This window comes from Corvus kubaryi, unplaced genomic scaffold (assembly GCF_017639235.1).
Source record: "Corvus kubaryi isolate FWS band 111438036 unplaced genomic scaffold, C.kubaryi_AGA036_p1.0 37334, whole genome shotgun sequence".
Lineage (NCBI taxonomy): Eukaryota > Metazoa > Chordata > Aves > Passeriformes > Corvidae > Corvus > Corvus kubaryi.
In genome coordinates, this window is record NW_024581108.1 from 16281225 (window position 1) to 16302608 (window position 21384).

Genomic DNA, 21384 nt, shown 5'->3' on the forward strand with positions numbered 1-21384 from the left:
GCACAGGGGTACCTGGGAGCTGTGCCATGCCCGGGGCACCCCACACAGAGCCCAGCTCTGGGTGCTGACCCTGCTGTGGCCCTGGGCAGAGGGCCCGTGTGGCACCTTGGCACGGTCTCACAACAGTGCAGCGATGGGGCCACGGGAATGTCCCACTTGGTGAGAACGGCCTCAGCTTTCCTAGGGCTGCGTTCAGCCCTGAACCTTCTCTGTGAAGGGGAGCTCCCCGACAGCTTCGCTCAGGCGTATGGGTGTGCACTGACCTGAAAAGGGGCGGGTTTTTTGAGGAGCCGTGGTTTTCTGTCAGCCTCCTGCTCTGCTCCTGGGCCACATCACAGCAGGTCTGGATGGTAGAGGAGTGTTTTCAGGCTCTGCCTTGTCCCATGTCAAGCATCCCTGGCACAGCTGCCCATAGCACAGAGCTGTTCTGCCCCTCTCTCAGTGTCCTGCTCCTTAGGGCTTGGTGCATGCTGGCTTGCTTGGTCAGGGTTCCTGTGGCCACAGAGTTCTTGTAGAGCTCAGCCCCTTTCTCTTGACCGTCCCAAAGCCCTGCTCATGTCAGGGAGGTGACATTCCCTGTGAGGGTACTATCCCATGCTCTTGTCACTGCTGGATTAGCTCTGTCCCTCCTGTCATGCAAAGACCTGGACAGTGTAGTCCATTTGGCACTGCCTGGAGTGCTGCTGGAGCCCCGGGGCTGGCTCTGGGACAGGTGGATATGTTTGCCACAACCCAAGTTTTCCCATCTGCTGTTCCTGGTTTTTCTTTTCTTTCCTGTCTCCCTCTTGGAGCAGAAAAAGTGAAGGGAGTTGGCCTCCAGCTCCCTTCTCCATCAAGAAGGTGAAGAAGCTGTAAGCACCCTGTGCAGGGTGAGGAGGAGGAGGTGTAGGGGCTGTCCTGGAGCCCCTAGGGACAGCTGGCTGCTTGCAGCCACGGAGCAGGACAGAGGCCTTGCCGGGGCACACTGCAGTGCTCCAGGGAAAAGTGGGACCTACGCCCTGCCCACTGCCACAGTCCCAACCCCATCTGACGCCCAGAGCGGTGTCACCAGGCAGGTGTAGCAGGTGCTGGAGAGCTGCCCCAGGGATGCGCGGGGCTCTGCCCAAGGGGACCCCCGGCTGCCCTGTGCCACTAGCCCTGGTGCGTGGGGCTCTCTCCCCTCCGTCCCAGGAAGGCTGGGTGCCACTGACCCTGTTGGGTGCTGCTGGCTGCTGGTGGCTGTCCCTAAGCCCATCTGCCTCAGTCACCCGGGGACAGCTGGAGTTGCTGCAGCCCCTGCTGCCTTTGGGGATACCATGTCCTGCTCCAGGCTGCTCCTGTGCGCCCACACCAGGCTGGAGAGCTCCTTCCAGCATCCCATGTGCCCGGCGCTTGTGTAGCTGCTCTGTTCCAGTAACTCTTGCATACCCGACTCCTGCAAGTGCTGCCTTGCCTGGGTGAGGGGCTGCCCCTGCTGGAAACACCCGTGTTATCCCCAGCACTCACTGTCACTAGAGTTCCTCCTCCTGCTGCCCCGCCCAAGGCTCCAGTCTGTGGTGGGAGGGGCCCGTGGTCCCTGCGTCTCCTGTTTTGCAGGGCCTTGGAGGCGGGGCTGAGGCATCGCAATGGGAGCGTGGGTTTATGTGCTGCCCACTGTGGGCACTGGTGGGCCCGGCTGCTTGCCCTGCTCTGGGCTGCTGCCCACCCTGTGTCCCCTGCACCTGCCTTTCAAGTGTAACTGGCCATCGATCCACTGTGACAATGTCCTCTGAGTCACATTCTTGCCTGCAGGAGTAGAGGGCAAAGGCCAAGTTCTTAGTTTTCATAAAAAACTAATTAGACTACTCCATCGAAAAAGGGTCAATAAAGCTGATCAGGGGCTGCACAGAGGGAACTGGTAAAACCCCTGTGACCTTTGCATGGAGCAAGTGAGCTGGACTGCCTCTGCCCTCTGGGAGCTGCCCACTCAGTGCTAGCTGGATCCCTGTGTCCCTGTCACGCAGTAGCACTCTGGCACAGGGCAGGTTCCTTGGGCACCTGGATTCAGTGGTGGTTCCTGCACAGCTGGCCATGGCTCCTACACCCCACAGTGTTGTGCTCGTGCTGGCTGAGTTGGCCAGAGCAGAGCAGGTGCCCCAGAGCCCAGGGCAGAGCCCCGCTGGCTCCATTCTGTAGCCAAGATGCTCCAGTGGCAGCTGTGTAAGGTACGGTGTGCCAGGCTGCAGGGCGGGGTGACAGGTGCCAGTGGGATGTGGTGGTGGCTGTCACCCTACAGTGGGCAGAAAACTGCGTGGGGTGCACTCATGGCTAAGGCCCAGCTGTGACAGGCTGGTGGATCCTCAGGGCAGAACTGCCTTGGGGCACAAGCAAGCATGAAGTGCTGGTGGGGCTGCTGCCCGCCCACAGTGCCCACGCTGGAGATCGGGGCAGTGCTCCCAGCAGCAGAGAACCTCGACTGCCCTTTCACAGCCAAAACCCTCCCTTTTGTGGGGAGCATGGACATACCCCAGGGAGCACCCTACTCCCACATATCCAGGCAGCACACCCCTGCCTCTGCCCCCCATACAAACTTGCATATGCATGGGCACAGCCCGGGCTCCTTTACCCCCAAACTTTATTCATGTGGCACATTTACAGCAAGGATTGGAATAACTAGACAATGAAAATGCTGGGGTTGCATTATCGGTTGGTTTAACTGGAACACCACACACCATGCAGTCATGTACCGCCAAGTTCAGTGCCTGTATTGCCCTTCTGGCTGCCGTCACCGGCTTCGCTCCAGGCCATGCACGCACGGGCCTGGGGCTGCAGCCTCCCTGCAGGTCAGTGCCCGGACAAGGGCTCCATTCAGCAGGGCCCTGGGGCTGGGTGACACTGAGAGGACGTGCGCCCTCAGCCCACCCCACGGCTCCCCCCAACCGCCCTGGCCAGCCGGGAGCCCACCCAGCCGGAGGGGATGTGCTCGGCAACTCTCTCAGGCAACAAGCCAGCTGCTGCTGAGCGTCCGCAGGGACCTGTGAGGGGCACAGCACGTGGGGGGCTGAGCCTCAGCTCGGGAACCGAGGGAGGTTGGTGGGGAGCGCGCTCAGGGGCCTGGGGCAATCTGCAGCTCCCCTGCTCAGGTACCTGTGGGCCGGGGGCCAGCGCGCGCTGGCACGTCCACCACCGGACACGGACACGGTGCTGTGGCGGGCCTGTCCCCCATGGAGCTGGAATTGATCGGCGGGGACGGCGCAGGGCTGGGCATCCCACCCAGCCCCGCAAGAGGCACGAGCAGACGGAACGGGGACGGGACGGGGCTCCATGCGGACACTGTCACGTCCCTCCTGCCGCCCGCCCGTCCGCTGGGCCCCTGCCCCACTGAAGGGAGCCCTCCGGGGCCCTGCAGCCCGCGGTGGGGCTGCCAGGGGCTCTGCAGCGGAGAATACAGGCACTTCACCTTGAACATAAAGAGACGGATCGCGTTTGTCACATACAGGAGTCAGAGAGGGGTTAGTGTTGACTCAAAAAGGGGAAAAGGCGCTCAGGGGAGAGGTGGGGGGAGCTGGCAGGGAGGGCGAGGGGCCGTCTCGACACACTGAGCCTCCGTGAGCGCTGCCCGAGTGCAGGCACACACCGGCATCGCTGCAGCAGCCATCGAGGCCTGAAAACATAAAACCAGAGAAGAGAAAGAAGAAGGGAAGGTGGGTACGGCCCATGCCAGGGTGGAGATGGGGGATGCTCTGGCTACAGGGCGGGAGAGGGAGGACGGGGCGGGATATGGAGGGAGGGACGGAAATCAGGAGCCAAAGAAAAAGAACAAACTACAAGTCTAAAATGTGGTGCAAGCGCCCTATGCGGCTGTCCGCTAGCATGGCATAATGTCCGGAGCAGCCCAGAGAGGGAGTCACATCAGGTCTACACAGATTTGCCTTCCCATATATACAACCTCTACTGGAGTTAACAGCTGAAATTGAGATTTTTTTGTGTCGGTTCCTCTGGCCTCGGTTGCCGGTTTTTTTTTAATGCTGGAGCCCGTCCTCCCCGCCTCGCCGGCGCCGGGCGCATGCAGCCCTTGCCTGGCTTGCCTCGGGGATCAAAAGGGTTTGGAGGTCTGCTTGAAGATGAAGCCTCTATGGGCCAGTGTCTTCATGATGTTGGCGATGTTCTTGCAGTCGTCTAAGGAGAAAGCACAGAGATACCGGGTTAGAGGCATGATCCAAACAGGAGTTGTTGGAGCAAGCACCGAATCCCATGGTGGGCCTGTGTCCTCACCAGTCCAGGTACTCTGTCCCAAGGACCTTGCAGTGATGTGAGGTGATTGCAGAGTTCCCAGTCCCAGCACTGGCCACCTGCATCCTGGTACGACCCAGTGCTGCGCTGAGATGGATCCATGCCCAGGACCTGGAGGTTGGGGTCATCCATGTCCCCACCAGAGCCAGCCCGTGGTGCCTCCCTATGCCCACCGACCAGAGGGTGACAAGTGGCAGGTGGCTGGGATGGCAAGCCACAGCCACTCCTGGTGCCAGGCCATGGCAGAGCAGCAAGATGGGAAGGGGGAAGGCTCTGGTGTTATTTACCTGGGACTAAACTCAGGCACTGTTTGCTAAAATAGAAGCTGGGCTTAAATTGATTCCTAGTGTCTATATTTCATGTTGAAAATTGGCTTGTAAATCCATGTTTTGATCTATGAGGGCCGTCTCCTTAAGAAAAAGCAAGAGTAAATGTGTAATTTCTCCCTTGACAGCACACAGCGCAGAGGCGATCCTTCTTCCCGCTCCCCTCCGTTTCGGGACAGCTCCACTCGTTCCGATTACCACTCTTTCTTCCTCGCCCCACGCCTTGATGTCTCCATTTCATTACCGCCCGCCCATTTATCAAGCTGTTACCGTAAGGGTGACTTTGCCCACTTGCGTGTGGCAGCAGAGCCCGGCTGACACGGGGAGAGGGTGCCCCGGGAGGGGGGCGCAGGCAAGGCCCCCCTCTCCCCGCTGCTGCTGGATGGATGTTGTGGTGGAGGGAAGGCTGCATCATTACTGATGTGTAAATGATAAAGAAGCCTCCACATCCATCTCCCAACTGTAAATCCAGGGAGTGCTTTATAATCAAGCTACAGCGATAATAATGTGAAATTAGGTCTCTCTATCAACGGGAGGAGGCCTTTTAATCACAGCTTAAAGGGTGCAAACGCTGTTTATCATAATTGAACTGTATCCGGGCTAATTGTGGCCATATTTCACTGTCTAGGAGACAGCAGGCTGCCTGCTGACAGTGCCGCGTGCCGGATTGAGGGCCCCCCGCAGCCGGGCAGCGCTGTCCTGCTGCCAGGCATCTGCCTGCAGGGATGGGGCTGCCCGGCCTCCTGGATGCTCCCTGCCAGGCCAGCAGCACTGCCCAGCCCCGCTGTGCCCAGTGACCTGCTGGCAAAGCCATCACCTGTCCCCCAACATCTGTTGGAGGTTCAGGACTTTCCCCATGCGCAGGTCCCCGAGGGGCTGCCATGAGCTGCCAGGGACCCTCCTGGCTGATGGCCAGCAGTGAAAGAGGTACTGTCCCCATCAGAGCCACGTGCCTCTGGAGTGTCCCCCAAGCCCTTCTCGTGGCACCCCTTCCCCTCACTGGTGTGCCAGACAGGGGACAGCAGCTGGGCATGAGGACAGCCCAACAAAGGAGAGGTGTCCCCCAGCTCACTGGCTGGCACGGGGGCAGAGATGAGCCCATCTCTCTGTGCCTCTGTCCTCTCTGCTGCCCAAAGAGACACTGATGGCTGCATAAGGCACCTGGAGGTGACAGGTGTCCTGCCCAGCCAAGCTACAATGCCAGCTCCTGCTGCTGTCACTTGTTCCCACTCAAGTGATCTCCTCACTGTCCTTAGGATCTCCTGCTCCATCTCATCCTCCAGACAAATGAGCCCCTCGGAAAGTCCTCAACCCTTGGAGCCAGCTGCCAGTGGGATCTAACAGGGTAATGGTGGCTTGAAAGCTGGGGAAACCGACCTAAGAGGAGTGCAACTGTCTGTGGCCAGAGTACCCCCACCCAGCCAGCCCTGGCCTGGTACCCCCAAAAAGTAACAGCAAAGCAAATCCTGGAGCTGTGGCAGGTGGGTGGCAAGTGAGCAGTCTGGATGTGAAAGCACAGCCCCAGGTGTCCCACTGCCAACCTCACAGCCTGCAGCACTGCCTCGAGCTGGAGTGGGCACTGGGGCTTGACTATTGCTCCATATTCCTGAGGGGGAACTGCACAGAGACATGGGGAGCCACCAGACTGGCAGCAAGACCCCCTGGCACCTCCTGAGACTCCCAAGCTGGTCCTTGGGGACACCCTGTGGGACTGCTGTCTGTTTCCTGCACCCCATCATCTGCCTCTCCAAAACCCCCGGGTACTGTGTTGCCAGGTGCCAGTGCTGGGAGACACCCTGAACTCTGAGCTGCCACCCTGCAAAAGCAGTGGGACCCTGTTGGGTCAGTACCACCCACATGCCCATGGTGCCAGTGCTCTCCTTGCTGTCCCAAATGATGCCATGGCCCCTGACAGCGAGTGTGCCAAGCTCGTCATACGTCATTTAGTGAGACTCATTCCAAATCAGCGCTAAGGTAAACACGCTTATTATAATTATCTATGTAAAAAAAAATCAACAACAGCAGAACAACTTTCTAATATGCAATTACAGCCATCTATTGATTTTACAATGTAATCCGCTCCGATTGATTTAATAACACAATTATAGGCTGGCTCTCGGGATATTAGAGTGGGAGATTTTCATAAACTCCAAAGCAAAAAACTAAGCGGCTTTTAAAACAACACAGTCAGATGGCTGTTTGGGGAATTATTAGCAATATGAAATCCTCTAAATCTGGCCGTCGTTACCTTCTGAAAGGAATTTCTATTACAAAAATGGCAATTGACAGCCTAAGAGAGCGCGACCGGGATTGCTCTGCTGCTTTTCAGTGCTTAATCCATCGCAAAGGTGACCATGGGGCGGGGGACAAGCGGAGTCCGAGGCTGGCAGGAGGGCACAGGCACCCCTGCCCTCACCCAGCCCAGCTCTCCCTGGGGGGGACATGGCTGTGGCAGTGCTGCCCCAGCACCCAGGCTGGCACCCACCAGCCTGTCCCATCTGGTGACCCTGCCTGGGGCCAGGGAGGCTGGCCTGTTGCAGAGTCCCCCCAACTTGATCCCCATCCTGGCACACCTGGTGTGTCCCAGTCCCAGACACCTCCAGGGGCTCAGGGGTGCCCATGTGTGTCCCAAGGCTGAGCAGGGTGATGGGGTGAAGGTGGTCCCATGCTGACCACACAGCTCTGCACAGCTCTGCACAGGCGCGCACACGCACGCATGCCCCCGCTCTCCTCCTGCTCACTCCCTCAATGTATTTCCGACTTTATGGGCACATTTTTCTTGTCAAGCTGACAGGGTTGCTAAGTGGATTTCTCCCTGATATGCGGACGGATTATCACATTACTCCAATGTCCTACACAAACATATTACTTTATATTCAATAGCCCTAATGAATATAAACTGCTTTTTCTTTTTTTTTGGGGTGGGGGGTAATCTATAGATTTTTAATGAGGGCACTATTAACTCCCTCCTCTTTAAAACAGACTTAGGTGCAGCCTCTGAGTAGAAAATCAATGGTGTTATTGTAGGAATATTGTATATTGATATTGTAATAATAAGATGCAATTGATTTAGGGGTGTTGTGCGGTGTGTGTGAAAGGGGTCAGCCTGGGGTTATCCTACCTCCTGCAAACAGAGCGGTGGCTCTGCCCTGCCTCCCTGCCCCTCACCTTGCTGCGCCACTTCCGAACATCGCCCCATGTCCCCGTGCAGTGGCCCAGGATGGCTGGGGTTGAGCTCACCCTGAGGTGCTGGGTTCCGGAGCTGGCTGCCTCTGGGACCCTCCTTTGGTCCAGCTGCCAGAGCAGTGCGGGGGAATGTGACACCCCGGCCTCCCCTCCCCTCGCCCTGGCTGGCTTAGCCCACCAGGTTTTAACCCTCCTGCCCCGTGTGTTTCAGCATTACCCACTGTGACACCACACTGCCTCGACACCCTTGTTTCAGCCCTCTCCACATCCTGCCAAGCTCTCGCTGTGGTGACAGCCAAGGACAGCGACACATGCACACGCATGGGGCAGCAGGATGCTCTCGTAGTTCAGGCTGGAGTTTGTGGCCGTTCAGCATCATTGGCTGCCTTGTCCTTGGAGGGGCACAGACATTCCCATTGCACTCCTCTGCTGGGATGGAGGCAGAAAGCCCCCAGCCCATGGCACCGGGCTGACTGCCTGGTGTGTGCCCTCCCGCCAGCCACTGCACAGCGGCACCCCTGTGAACCCAGGATGAGGTCAAGGATTCCGTCAGCAGGAGTCTGTGCTGCGGGACTGAGCTGCCAGGAGCAGCAATGCTCGCTTCAGGAGAGCATCAGCTCCACACCCAGCCCAGGCACTGGCGAGAGGGGTAGGGGCCACATCCCTATGTGTGCTGCCCTGCCAGCGTTTGTCCCGCCTCTCTCTCCCACCTCCCCACAGGACCGAACCACCCAGACACCTCCACCAGGCGGGCTCAGGGGACCGAGCGCTGCCGCAACTGCCGTGCACTGGGCCGAGACGCTCCTGGAGCAAGGAGGGAGCTTTCCCATCCTAGCAGCCGCCCCGGTGGGCTGTGGGTGGTCGGGGACTGCAGGGCCCCCCCAAACTTGCTCATTTGGAGGCAACCCCACCGCACCTGTGCTATGGCCGGGAAGACGGATCACCCCCGGCCCGAGCTGAGCAGGTCCATATTTAAACTGTCCCCATGCTTTATGGGCTGTACCAGAACTGATGCTCAGGCGCCGAGGGGCCATTTGTCAATGTTCTAATGGCAGATTACTGTTAATGAATAATATCACCGCTGCCTTTGTATAACAGCTCCGTGCAAAGCGGAAACAGGGCCGCCCGGCCACCGCCGCCCAGAGCCTCCCCACCACCGCGCCGGGTGAGAGCAGGTGGCCTTTCGAGCGGCGGGAGCCGTACGGATCTCACGCAGTCTGGCACTGCTGCTGGCGTCCCCGGCAATCATGAATGGGAGCACCGGGTGCTGTGTCCCCACAGCGGGCTGTGCTGCTCCCTGTGAGCAGGAATGTGACAGGGGCAGGGAGTGACAGCATTTTCCCAGCACACAGAGCCAGGCTTTTGTGTTTCTCACCCTGTCCACACTGGAGCCAGGAGGGAGTTTGTGTCTGATCTGAATCCATCCCCACCATGACATGCTGGGCAAGGTGGCGACACCAGGATGTCTGCCATAGTGGTGACAAGGACTTGTCAGAGCCAAGAGCTCCCAGCTCCCAGGGATCCATGGGGACACCAGGGATGGTCCTGCCGAGCTGCTCCCAAATTAATGGCCTCATAATCCTGCGCATGGGGCAAGGGGCTCTGCCTGCCCCACACAGCCGGCAGGTATATTAGGTGGAGCTGACAGCGACGTGCAGAATATTAAGAATAACTTACCTCATTATCTGCAATTACGTTACTGCCACACACCTCATTTCTTCATGAAGAAAAGAAAATTAGTTTTATATTGACTTCATCCCAGTGCCTCCCTGCCTGCCCCGCCACAGAGCGCCCGCACTGGCTCTGAAGAGGGGTTGGACACAATTCATACTCATCCTCCCTCAACCTGTTGCTGTCTCTGTCCCAGGGGGACAAGATACCTGTCCCACCCCCGGCACACTGGGGTCAGTGAGACCTCCAAATCCAGTTTACCCCAGCAAGGACACTGGAGCAGGGAGGGCCCACCTCTGGCAGTTCCCAGGTCAGTAGGAAGTGCAGCAAAAGGGGACCAGTATTGATGGACCTGCTGCCTTGGGCACTTTCTTCCTCCCACCCAGGCTGGCCACTGTCACCCCATGGGAGACAGGATGCTTCCTCCCATCCTCTGCACTGGGAACCACTCTTCCCATCATGCAGCCACTGTGCTGGCCCCCTCCCAGGGCAGAGCTGGGTGGCTGGGGTCTCTGCACTGCAAGACACCTGGCTGTTGAGACACCTTCCAGCCCCACAGGCTGCTGGATAGCCTGGCACACGTGGGGAAACCAGGATAGCTGGGGCGTCCCTGCTGGAGGGAATGGGCAGCAGGGGCTGAGCTGTCTCACAACATTCCCAACAACTCCTGGAGCCCATGAGCCCAAAGGGCACCAGTGTTGCTGGGGCCAAGGGTGACACAGGGTGTACAGAGACCTCAGCTTGTCCTTCAGCCTCTGTGCCTGTCCTTGCACATCCAGCATCCCCTGGCTGGCAGCCTTCCCTGAGCAAACAAAGTGAACGCTGCCATCACCCCGCTCCCGGCTGTGGCCGCTCACCGTCCGGGAGAGAAGGGGAGCGGTGTGCACAGCAATACAGGGAAAAAAGCCAATTTCATCTTTATTAGAAGGAGATTTCTCTTTTAGTAATAAGCACACTTCAAATAATTAGCGTGTTTTACGTAATAATGAAATTATGGAAATGCAGGCCACTTATTCAAACAAGTCACCATTACCATATTTTTAAATATTAGACTTAATTAGAGTTTATCACTTCAGAGAAGTACGAGGAGTGGAGATTTTTTTCCTTTGCAAAAAAAATCCTCATAAAGTGTTTATTAAGAGCGGGTAAGAAGGGGATAATGATCTGTTTGGAAATTAAGGCAATCAAACATTTAATGCTCTGCACTCCTGTAGGCAAAAGCATTCAAATGAGTCAATTATACATCCATTATCCAGGCACGATTAAACAAGGCAGGACGGGGAATTTGTCCTCCGCATCATGCGATTGTCGTGAGGACTTATGTCCACTTAAAGGCAGCTAATAAAACACTAAACTTGGGAAGAAGAGGAAAAGAGGACTGAGCCAAGGGAAGAGAAGGGAAGAGAGGCGGCAGGTCAGCAGGACTGCAGAGGGGTTGAGGGTGGGAGGTGGGTAAGGATGGAGCTGTGTCTACATCCCAGCCCTTCATAAATCAAAGTAATTAAGTTAACATGAAAATCAACTTCACCATCCCGTTAAATTACAGCATTTGCATATTAGGACTCAAATGAAGTAGGTAGCAGGCAAGGGGGCTGGGAGGGGAGGAGGAAGTGGGGGGGGGGGCATGGGAGAAGGATGGGGAGGACCGTGCACCAAAAGGGAACCATTTATTACGGTGAATAACTAATTTCAGAATTTATAGCGTTGGATTTTCGTTCCTGTGCCATTTATATTACAGAAGGAAATTAAGGGGCGGGCAGGAGGCTGGCTGGACATCTTTCTGCGTTATTGCTTGTCTGCCATTTGCAAATCATTATTAATTGTGGCCCGTGTCGCTGGTGCAGCAGGGCAGGGTGCCTGGACAGGCAGAGCAGACACACATATCTCTTCATCAGGACCCCAGCCGCTAGCCCTGGAGAGCCAATTACCCCTCCCTGATTGGTATCAGATAAGGAGGGAATTTTTACAAATTAGGGAATAAATAGAATTTCCACACGTGGAGCAGGGAGGGCTTGAGAGGCAGTAATGAAAAACGATACATCACCATCAGCCAGACAACCCTATTCATACGCCGATGCATTACACTCACTACTCATAATCCCATCGAGTGACAGACAACCGCCAAGCCGGCTGAGCCGGAGGGGACCACATCCCGATGGTCAGTCTACTCCGGAGCACGGTCTCCAGCCACCAGCACCCTTGTCCAGGGCAGTCCAGGGAGGTCCCTGTTCCACCAGCCCCATGGCGCAGCCTCTGCCGTGACCTCAAGGGCTGCACACAGCCTGCATGGCATCGCTCAGCTTGTGCAGGCAGTGGGGACAGACCTCCTGGCACAAGAACTATCCCTGCTCTGGAGCCCAGCAGGACAAGCCTCCAAACTCAGCCCCAAGTTTGGTGGTTAAAACCACCCAGCTGAATCCAAGACTCTCACCAGTCTCCCTTATCCCTGTGGGTAAAGCACATCTTCCCCAACATTATTCAGTCCAAACTGTGTCCTGAAGAAGACTGCCCCCTCCCTTGGTGGCTCATGGCAGCATCCTGCTGTTACAGGATCCCTACCTAATTTCTGAGTTGTACTTGCCTGTTTATACTCTTCAGCCCTCAAATCAGCCCCCACAGCTCTCAGCTTTGCTGCTCAGCCAGCCCTGGGTACTCTACAGCACTGAAATCTCTGTGTCACCTTGTGAGCAGTGCTGGGCTCAAAAATGCCACAGGAGCAAAGGATGTGCTTCTGCATGGCTCTGCTCCATTAAGAATGGGCTCAGGCTTGGATACCTCCATTTCCCTTAAGCTGCTGAGGCAGCCCCAACGCCAGCCCTTGCTCAGGGCAGACCCCAGAGCCACCAGCCGCCTGCATCCCCCACACCAGCACATCCACTTCCAGACCCTGGCAGCTCCCTGTCCTTTTCCTGGGCTGTGACAGCACTGTATGGCCCTGGGAAAACAGCAGGCATTCAACTAACAGGGCCTGGCATACAGCTGGCCTCAGAAAGAGCAAATCCTGGAAGTGCAGGGACCCTGCTGACATTCGTGAGCCCAGTTTGCTCTGTGTTCCCCAGCGCCAGAGCCATGTGCCTCCACGCCTGTAATTAGCTCTCCCTTATGACAAGCACGTCACTAAACAAAATGCTCGGCAGATCAATCTCGCCTGTAAGTCACGCAGCCTTTAATTTATTCAGCATACAATGTCGCTCCACCGCTGGCTTCCTGTAATTTATACCGTACACTGTCGTGTATTATTTAACTCATCTGAGTGTTTTACAGCTCCCCTCAAAGTCGCCATGCAAAATAAAGTCACTGTGGGGCACCAGCAAGGTGCAGGGAGGATGCAAACTGCCCTCTTGCTGATATGGGACCCCTGGCCTGGCTCAGGGACAAGGTGGTAGTGTCAATTTGCGGCAGAAATTGGTAGCTCAAGACCCTCCTTGTGGGTGGGAATGAGAATGGAAGGTGGATCCCCACAGGAGCCCAGTAAACTGCAGGCTCCAATGCTGGTGCTTCCTTAGAGGAGGAAAGGATGATGGCAGGGGGGAGAGGGCAGCAGGACTCTTGTCAGGCCCTGAGAGCAGGAGAGCGGTCCTGCCCCAAAACTGGGGTAAGGACTGGGGTTAGACTAGGCTGAGAGGCGGCCAGTAGCTGGGGCAGCTGCTCTGAGCAGCTCATCAAGAGCTTGTCTTTGGCCGTGCAGCTGAATGGAAACAGTCAGTGATGTAGAGCTGGGTATCCTCCGCAGGGAAGGTTAAAACCTCTGTTCAGTGTAAAGTTGCCATATCTAAGCACTTATGATCATGATATTTATGGCTAGTTTATTCCAGGCTGTTAAAGGCAGCAGTAGTTATCCACAGATAAAAGGAATTCGACTCCCTTGACACCTTTTCTCCCTGCAGTGAAGGCATGCCTGGCCGGAGCCGGGTGCTTGTGGTGTTGTAACTCATCCAATGGTCCCTGCCAGAGGCAGCACGGGGGCCAGACATGCAGATACTTGGCATGGCAGGGATGGTGACTCTGTTTCTCCTGTGTGGGAGTTGTGGGCAGAGACATGGCAGATGCTGACTCCCTGCCCCTGACAGATGCTGCTGGGGCCAGATGGTCCCCAGGCTGCAGGGAGCCAATTTGGTTTGACCTCTACCACTGCTGTTGGCTCTGCTCCACATCCAGCTCCTGACACCCAGTCCCACCACTGGGATTGGGACCCTAATTAGGGAGAAATTTCAAGGTAGAGATGAGTGAGTTTATAAAGCTGAGTTTCTCTGTCTGAGTGACATGAGATGTCAGAGAAAAGGAAATAAAAGGTAAGAATGCAATTCCAGTGCTGCCAAGAGTGTGTTGCAAGTCCTAATGGAAAGTTCTCCTGCTCTTTAAAGCTTGGTCAGATGGCCTAGTTATTGCTTTAAAAGGACTAAGAATCAAACTGCGACGCTGCACTCGAAGCCTTCAAATAAAGCGAGCTGTGTTTCTGCAAGTCCGGCGAGGCAGAGGCAGGCGATTACACAGAGGAGGGCAGGTCTCTCTATCTTGGAGGGAGACCTACCTATTTTTAAACATTAGCTCTAAATCAGCATCTCACCTCTTTGTCTAACCCAAACCCTCTCTCGCCTTCTGGAGGAAAGATCAAACGCCAGCCCTGCTGCCATTGTTTCTCTCCCAGCGAGATGGATGCGGGACTGTAATCTTCCCACAAAGCTGCACGCTTCAAAGGTATCAAAAGTGCTTATTAAAAGTCCTCGGAAAGTAATTTAATAACATCCCAAAAGACTGGAAAAATCAGCGCTGGCAGCTCAAAATATAACCTGGCAAGGGAGATGGGCCCCTGTTCAACATGACAGGCTGTGGGCAGCTGCACACAGGGCCAGGGTGCTTGGGCACACAGAGCTGCTATCTCCCCGCGCTGTGACTGCTCTGGTGCTGTCTGGTCTCCTGTCAGGGACACAGCCAGGTGAGCCAAAGTGTGGGGGACTCTGTGGGGCCGCATGGGACTGTGTCCCCACCAAGGGCTTTGCTGGGCCAGAGGTGTCCTCATGTGGTGTGGACAGAGTGCATCTGTCTGCCCCGGCTCTGTTCCCCTTGTTGAGCTGGAGAGCCCTGCACCATCCCAGAGGCAGGATTTCAGGCTTGCCCCTGGAACATAAAAAGCACTGTGTGGCTTTTCCAGCCATCTCAGCAGCTGCTGGAGCAGCAGCTTTGTGCAAGGCTTGCCCAGACTGCCGGGCTGGAGAGAGCCACCTGCAAAGGGGATGTCAGCCACCTGTGTGATGGTCCTTACCTGGCACAGATGGGGATGTCAGCCAGACCTGCAAAGCCACGTAAGAGAGCCATGTGCTGTGTGAGACAGACCTGCACATCTCCACAGGGGTGGGCGGCACACGTGCCTTCCCACGAGCGCTTAAGCGCAGCAGGCACGTGCTCACAGCTGCAGCAGCATGAGGGCTGTGCTCCCTTGTATCCCCCCAAGCTGGTCCCTGCTCCCAACCTCACGGGAGGCAACTCATGGGACTCTAGGGCTGAATGGTGCAGGCTCCCGTGGAAAGGGGCAGGGGACGGAAATTAATGCTCCAGCCTCCGTCTCATCCTGCCCATTAGCGGGGCTGTTTTACTCCGGATCATTAAATATGTATATCTTATTACACGCCTTGTTACAGTATTGAGCTCTATTGACTGATAATAAATTCCAAGCATCATCCTGGTCATAAATTTATCTGGAGATGATGAAGACTCAATAATCTAGTCATGCAGATAATATGATAGGGCCTTAAAAAAGATCATTACATTATATGCCAAAATTAAAAGTGAAATACACTTTATTAACACTGTTTCCACACTTGGGGCCATTACTTGTTATATCCCCTCTTGCCCTCCCACCCACCTGCATACCGTCCCTCGGGTCAGCCAGAGAAGGCAAGACAAGGCAGAGCTGCCACAGCTCTACCCTAGCAGGAACCTGGCAGAAGGGTACAGGAGGGTGGCAGGTGGCACAGATGGGACTTCCCAGCTTAACTCCAAAGATGCTGGGCCCTGCCTGGTACAGCATGGCTGCCCTGCCCATTGGGCCGTGGCTCCTGAGCATCTCCAGGTATTTCAACAAACCCCTACCTGATAGGGCCTGCAGGCCCTGGCTGCAGTCATTGGGACAAAGGACAGCCTTGTGTCCCACATTTAGAAGGAAAGGAACAACTTTCTGCAGCTCCTGAGAAAGCTGCCCACCAACTGGGGTTAACCCAACAGCTCCCACCTGACAGCTTCTTTCCCACAGGCTCGGGCAAGCTGCAGTGCCAAGACAGGGGTCCCCACTCATGCCTGGCCGTGCTGCAGTGTGGCAGACAGATGTGGAGCAGAAATGGGATGTGGGTGCAGTGGGTGACCTCTCTGAGAGAGGAGGGTGCTCGGCAGGCTCCCAGCACCCCAATGCCAGTCTCATCACCAGTCCCTTGGTGAGATGGTAAGGGCTGGGCAGCTCCCGAACAACGGCCCCCGGGGCCTGGGGCTTGGCCCCCTCCTTCCGCTGGGCCCTCCAAAGACATTCCTCTCCTTTAATAAGAAGGTCACAGCCACTTAAACTCCTCTGATGAGGGCAGGTGGCTCGTGCCCTCCTGCCTGGCAGGGCCGGCCTGGCCACGTTCCCCCCTGCAGATCAATGGCACACAGCGAGTTTAAAGCATCCCCACCGCAGCCCCCCTTCCTTCGGCCACCTTCCTCTCCAGACACGCAAGGTGACAAGCGCTGGGGGGCCCACGGATCAATGCTGCGACACGGATCGGCTGCCGGGAAAAACCAATTGCAGATCAGATGGAAACCGACTTCTTCTTGTATCTGCCCGGCTCTCTCAGGGATAGATTGGCTGGAGAAATCCGATGGTGAGAAGAGACAAAGGGGGAGGCGATGGGGAGAGGAGGAAAGGGCTGATAATGCTCCTGCCGCGGCTCTAATCTGTGACAGCCCGAGGATTTGCTGAAAACCATTATCACACTGCTCTCCCTCCTCTTGTCCCTGATAAAGCCCCGGCTAATCTGTTTGTTGCAGGTATTGAACAATGCATTTAGCGAAATAAGGGGTGTGTGTGCCCGCCGAGCACATTTTTTTCCCCTGCACCTCCGGCTTCACCGGGAGGCGACGGGGGAGCAGGGAGGGCAGGGATGGTTTCGGGTGCAGACTTGGTGTGGACAGCGGGCTGAGGTGCCATTCCTGGCACACGGAAACATCTCTGCTGAATGCCCTTAGCGAGTTTTGGAAGCGTTTCTCTAGGCAGTGTGTTCCACCTTTAAATGCAGTCGCGGAGAGCGATGAGCGAAGCCCTGGTGATGCTGCAGTGCCGTGACAATCCCAGCGGGAATTCCACCGCAGCCCACCGCAGGCCCAGCCGCACTCCCACGGGGCAGAGCAGCTGAGATGGGGGGACACAGGGAGTCTGTGCCCCGGGAACAGCTCCCGGGCCACTCATCTGCTGGAGTTTGGCTCGGCTAGTGCCTGCCTGTCCCAGTGCTGACCTCGTCCCTCCCCTTTGTGAGAAGCGCTTTCTCCGGGGAGGAGAGATAATTCAGTGGCTGTGAAAGCCCAGACCCGGGGCTCCCGCAGCCGCCTGTTACAAACAGTTCTAGTGGAACATTAATTATAGTAATTTAGCCGTGGAACACTAACTGCAGCCAGTGCAATAGCATTCAGTACATTAGTGGCTATAACCCACTCCTTAAAAAAGACATTTGGCTACTGACAGCTGATAAAATGAGTTGTGAAGCATAACCAAAGGGAAAAAAAAATAACCAGAAGTGTGCTGGGAGCGAGCTGTGGGGTGGGAGGGCGGGGGGCAGCACCCCACAGGGTGCTGGGGGGCACAGGAGGTGCAGGCGGAGGGGCAGGAGGTGTCGGGGGCTGCAACACGCACCCTCCTGCCCGGCACATGGCCCACGGGCCAGCGGGCTCCCCGTGCCCCGGGCAGAGGAGGCGAGGCGGGGGCACGGCTGCGACTCGGCAGTATGTCAAACAGAAGGACATTTCCTTCTATCTCCCAGCCGCCGCCCCAGGGCACAATCCACCTACATTCAATCTTTACTCCACTACACATGTTTCCTTTCCAGCCTCGGATTATTTTTTATCATCAAATTACTGTGGTGATAAGATGGAGTAGATGTGATAGCGAGCAGAGCGTCTGTCCTCCCCTCTTCCCCCCGCCTCCCACAGCATCCCTCCTTCCTCCACCACCCCCAGCCTCCTGCCCTGAGCAGGCAGGGTGGTATCCAAATGTCAGGTGGTGAGGAGAGACCCCCTGTGCAGCCGGATGTGCTGGCTGGGACCAACCCGTGGCTGACGGCGAGTGCCTGGGTGCAGGCAGGCTGCAGGTGGCCATCAAGCTGTCTGGGAAAACTTGCAGGTGCCCTGTCATGGTGTGGGACCCCACCAGCAGCCAGAGCCCAGCATCCGCTCCCCACTGCTCTGCCGCAGCACCCTGGCTCCCTCATGGCACCCAGTGCCCCAGCCCAGCACCAGAGGTGTGACAGCACAGTGACACCGGTGAGGCAGCAGGGACACAGGGAGCCCTGGTGCAGGGGTGGCCAGGAAAATTACAGCCATGCTGTTACCAGCCCGAGAAGTGCTGCGAGGCCCTGCTGTGATGAATCCTCCCCTTCTCCTTGTTTACTCCAGTCTGCAACAAATGAGTCCCTGTCCATCCAGGGATAGCTCATCTGCAGGAATGCTCTTTCAGACCTCTCCCTCTAATCCCTATTAATTTAAATAATGCTTGCCCACTCTTCTCAAACTATTTATTATTTATCAGGTTTGTTTATTTGTAGCTAACAGGTAGCGCTCAGCATGCGTCCCCGGCACAGGGACAGGGGCCGTTCATCACACTGGCTCCCCCGCCATCCACCATCCGTCAATTACTCCTGCTTCCTTTAATTAGTAATGAGGACTAATATCTCTGCCTGGGATGGTGGCTGAAGCGGAACTTCCCTCCGGTGGCATCCGAGCAGCACAAGGGAGGGAATGAAAAATAAATAACTGCGCCAGGCTGTGGCTGCTGCTCCCAAATGAGTAGGGGTGCTTGCCAGACCCACACACCCCTTCCCAGGGAGGATCTGGTTCCCTGTACACCAGAGGCTCCTACCCAGCAGGGCAGGGGAGGTGATGCCTGCCAGGTGCCAATCCATGGGTGCCCTTTCCCACACAGCAGGGCCATCCCAAACCATGAGGGATCCCCTGCCGAGTCCCAGCTGTTGAACTCTGCAGGGGTATTGGCAAGGGGAAGCCTAAATTAAATGCCCATTAGAGCCTCTGGCCTCGTCTGGCAAGCCCAGGGAGCTCTGTATCAGAACATGCCATCCAGAGGCAGCCTAATAGCGAAGGCAGCACATGATATAAATGGAGCCCCTTTGATTTATTGACTGGGAGAAGTTTTTACACGATAGCCCATTAAGACGGACGGCTCTGTTTACAGCCAGGCCATCTAGCTATAGGGACCCTGCACTGGATGGTGTGTTTTGCTATTGCTCTTCAGGCAGACATCTCATTAAGGGGAACAGCATATGGAGCTCTTTGGATCTATACTTCACAAGTCCTGAGGGAGGCTTTTACCATTTTTAATAAGCGGGCAAGGTTAGCAAACCTGCAACGCAGTGACCTCCCCTCCCTGTGCGATGGATCTCCCTGAAACGCAGAGAGCCGGACTCACCGGGTGCATGCGGGACTCCATAAATCACCTCCCTGCTGCCGGCCAGGGAAGGGGGGATGGCAGTGGGGGTATGGAGAAGGCAACATCACAGCCAAAACAGGATGACAGCCATGCATGGCTCAGCCAAACACAGTGGGGGCTGGCAGCTTGGTGGGCAGTGGTGTGGAGTGTGCCCCTGACCATCATGCTGGTCAGGTGACAGGCATCATGTTGGGTGACTCAGCTGGCAAAGGTGCTTTAAGGAGAGAGCGTTAACATGTTAGCCCACAGTGAAGGAAACAAAACCCCCAGCTGGATGTTGAGGGGGGATTATTCCATATTCAGTAACACGGCTGTTTAGGAGAACAAGTAATCTCTGACAAAGACCTCTGGCTCTTCTCCGATCTGATAAAGCCTTGCAGCCTACAGGCAAGCTGGCCCCTGCAGGGACTGCCATGGATGAATGCTGTGGGCTGGAGCTGCTAAGGCAGGAGGAGAATCAGGAAGGCAGGCACGTGGGGCGAGCCATCATGGGATATGGTGGACATGCTGCAAACAGCTCACCCAGAACACTTTTCCAAAGCAGAAGGGCTTGTGCAAGGTTTGGGTGTTACTGGTCAGGCACCTCTTACACCTCCAGGGACAGCAGCACAGACACACGGCCTCGAGGCAGTGGTAACACAAGCTAATGGGCAGAGCTCCCACCATATCCTCCTGGCCTGGGTACACAGCTGTGTGCCTTCTCACTCCCCAACAACAGCTATCTGGCTCTTGCCCATCAAACCCGTTTTCCACTCTTGCAGTACCAGCTAAGCACTCTAATCATCACCAATCACACTGGCATTTAATTTAGACATCTAAAATTCACACCATGGAAAAACCATCAGAAAAGCAGGGAACTGAGAATGTGATTGTTCCCTTTTGAGAAGTCTGCTTAACTCTGTCTGGTAAAGAGGGAAGGCAAAGAAGGACAAACAGACAGACATGGTGGCATATTTGGGCTGCTTTCCAGCAATTCTCTCACAAACAGTCTGAGCATCTTTGAAATGAAATTTTGTAGGCAATTAGCTCACAATGTGAACTTAATTGCTTTTGGTATTTAAAAAAACCCATTAAATTAAATGGCCGAGATATTGAGGCTTAAGCAATGGCTGCTTCTAACGCACAGTAACTACCAGCCTCATTATGGGGATGCTGCCACATCCAGCAGCAGAATGCACAGACCCACGCGACATGACCGGCTCCAGATCGAACACTCCCTTCCTGCTCACACTCCGTGGGTGAGAGGATCTTCAACAGCAGTGAGAGGATGGCTCAGAGCAAGGCTGGCATGGAGCAGCAGTGTGCCAAGCTCCTGGTTCACCAAACCATCCTTGCTGGACAAGACAAGCTAGACCAGGGTGTCTGGAAGCCAAGGGAATATTGGGCTCCTTCAGCTTGACAAGAGGAGCAGCTGGAGTGGCACACTGCCACACTGAAGGACATCTGAGACCTGCTCTTCTAGGACATGAAAGTCATCTCCACCAATCTGCTTTGATTCCCATTCCTTGGGGATCCCACAGCCCTTGCCCCACTCACACTCGGAGTGTGGTGGGTGCACAGCTCCCATGGGTGACCATGAAGTGATGGGAGCTTGGTTGGTACCATTTATCCCCACAGACAGCCCCAAAGCTGGTACCTTGCACCTCTTTATGATAGCGGTGTGCAAAGAAACTCTCCTTCACCACAGGGCTGCCAGCACTGCTCTGCTTTGCATTTAGTGCCACAATACAGCAGTGCTTTCACCTTACTTTACTTGTTTGTTTAAATTATTTACACTCCTTAGATGCAAGATTGCTCTCCAAAAGGAGCATCCTTTTGGCTGCTGCAGCTTTAAAATGACTTGCATCCATCACTCAATCGCTTTCAGGTCAAACACACGCTCCCGACTTAATGACCACATTTCCGCAGCAACAAATCTGTCACCGCTGTTTGTTTAAAGCCAACAATCTGTAGGAGCACTGTGTGCAAGGATTGAATTAACTCAGCATCCGAATGACTGTGGTGCCAGATCATTCAAATTGCACCTTTCCTGAGATTTCCAGCAATGTTAATTAATGTTCCTTGGGTGATGTGCAACATGCTGCAGTGCACAGGGTTGTTGGAGAGAGCAAAGCCCAATCCCTGTAGGCCTAGAGACATGGGAGTTGTGTTCCTGGCTGCCCTGGCCCCAGGGGCGCATGGGGGATGTGTGTTGGGAACAAGGAGGGGCTGGTGGCTTCCCCTTGCTCTGATGTGACCTACCCTGATTTTCCCCAAAGTTTAGTGATT

At 55.7% G+C, this 21384-nt stretch overlaps 1 protein-coding gene across 1 annotated transcript in view; it reads right to left on the minus strand.

Moving 5' to 3' along the window:
• Positions 1-2576: 2576 nt before the first annotated feature.
• The window catches only part of ERI3 (ERI1 exoribonuclease family member 3), a 120917-nt gene continuing 102109 nt past the window's right edge, over positions 2577-21384 (minus strand). The window contains exon 7 of the mRNA XM_042030528.1: positions 2577-4137. Coding sequence (XP_041886462.1) covers positions 4055-4137 — 83 coding nt within the window. The 3' untranslated portion in view covers positions 2577-4054. The remainder of the gene's footprint in view (positions 4138-21384) is intronic.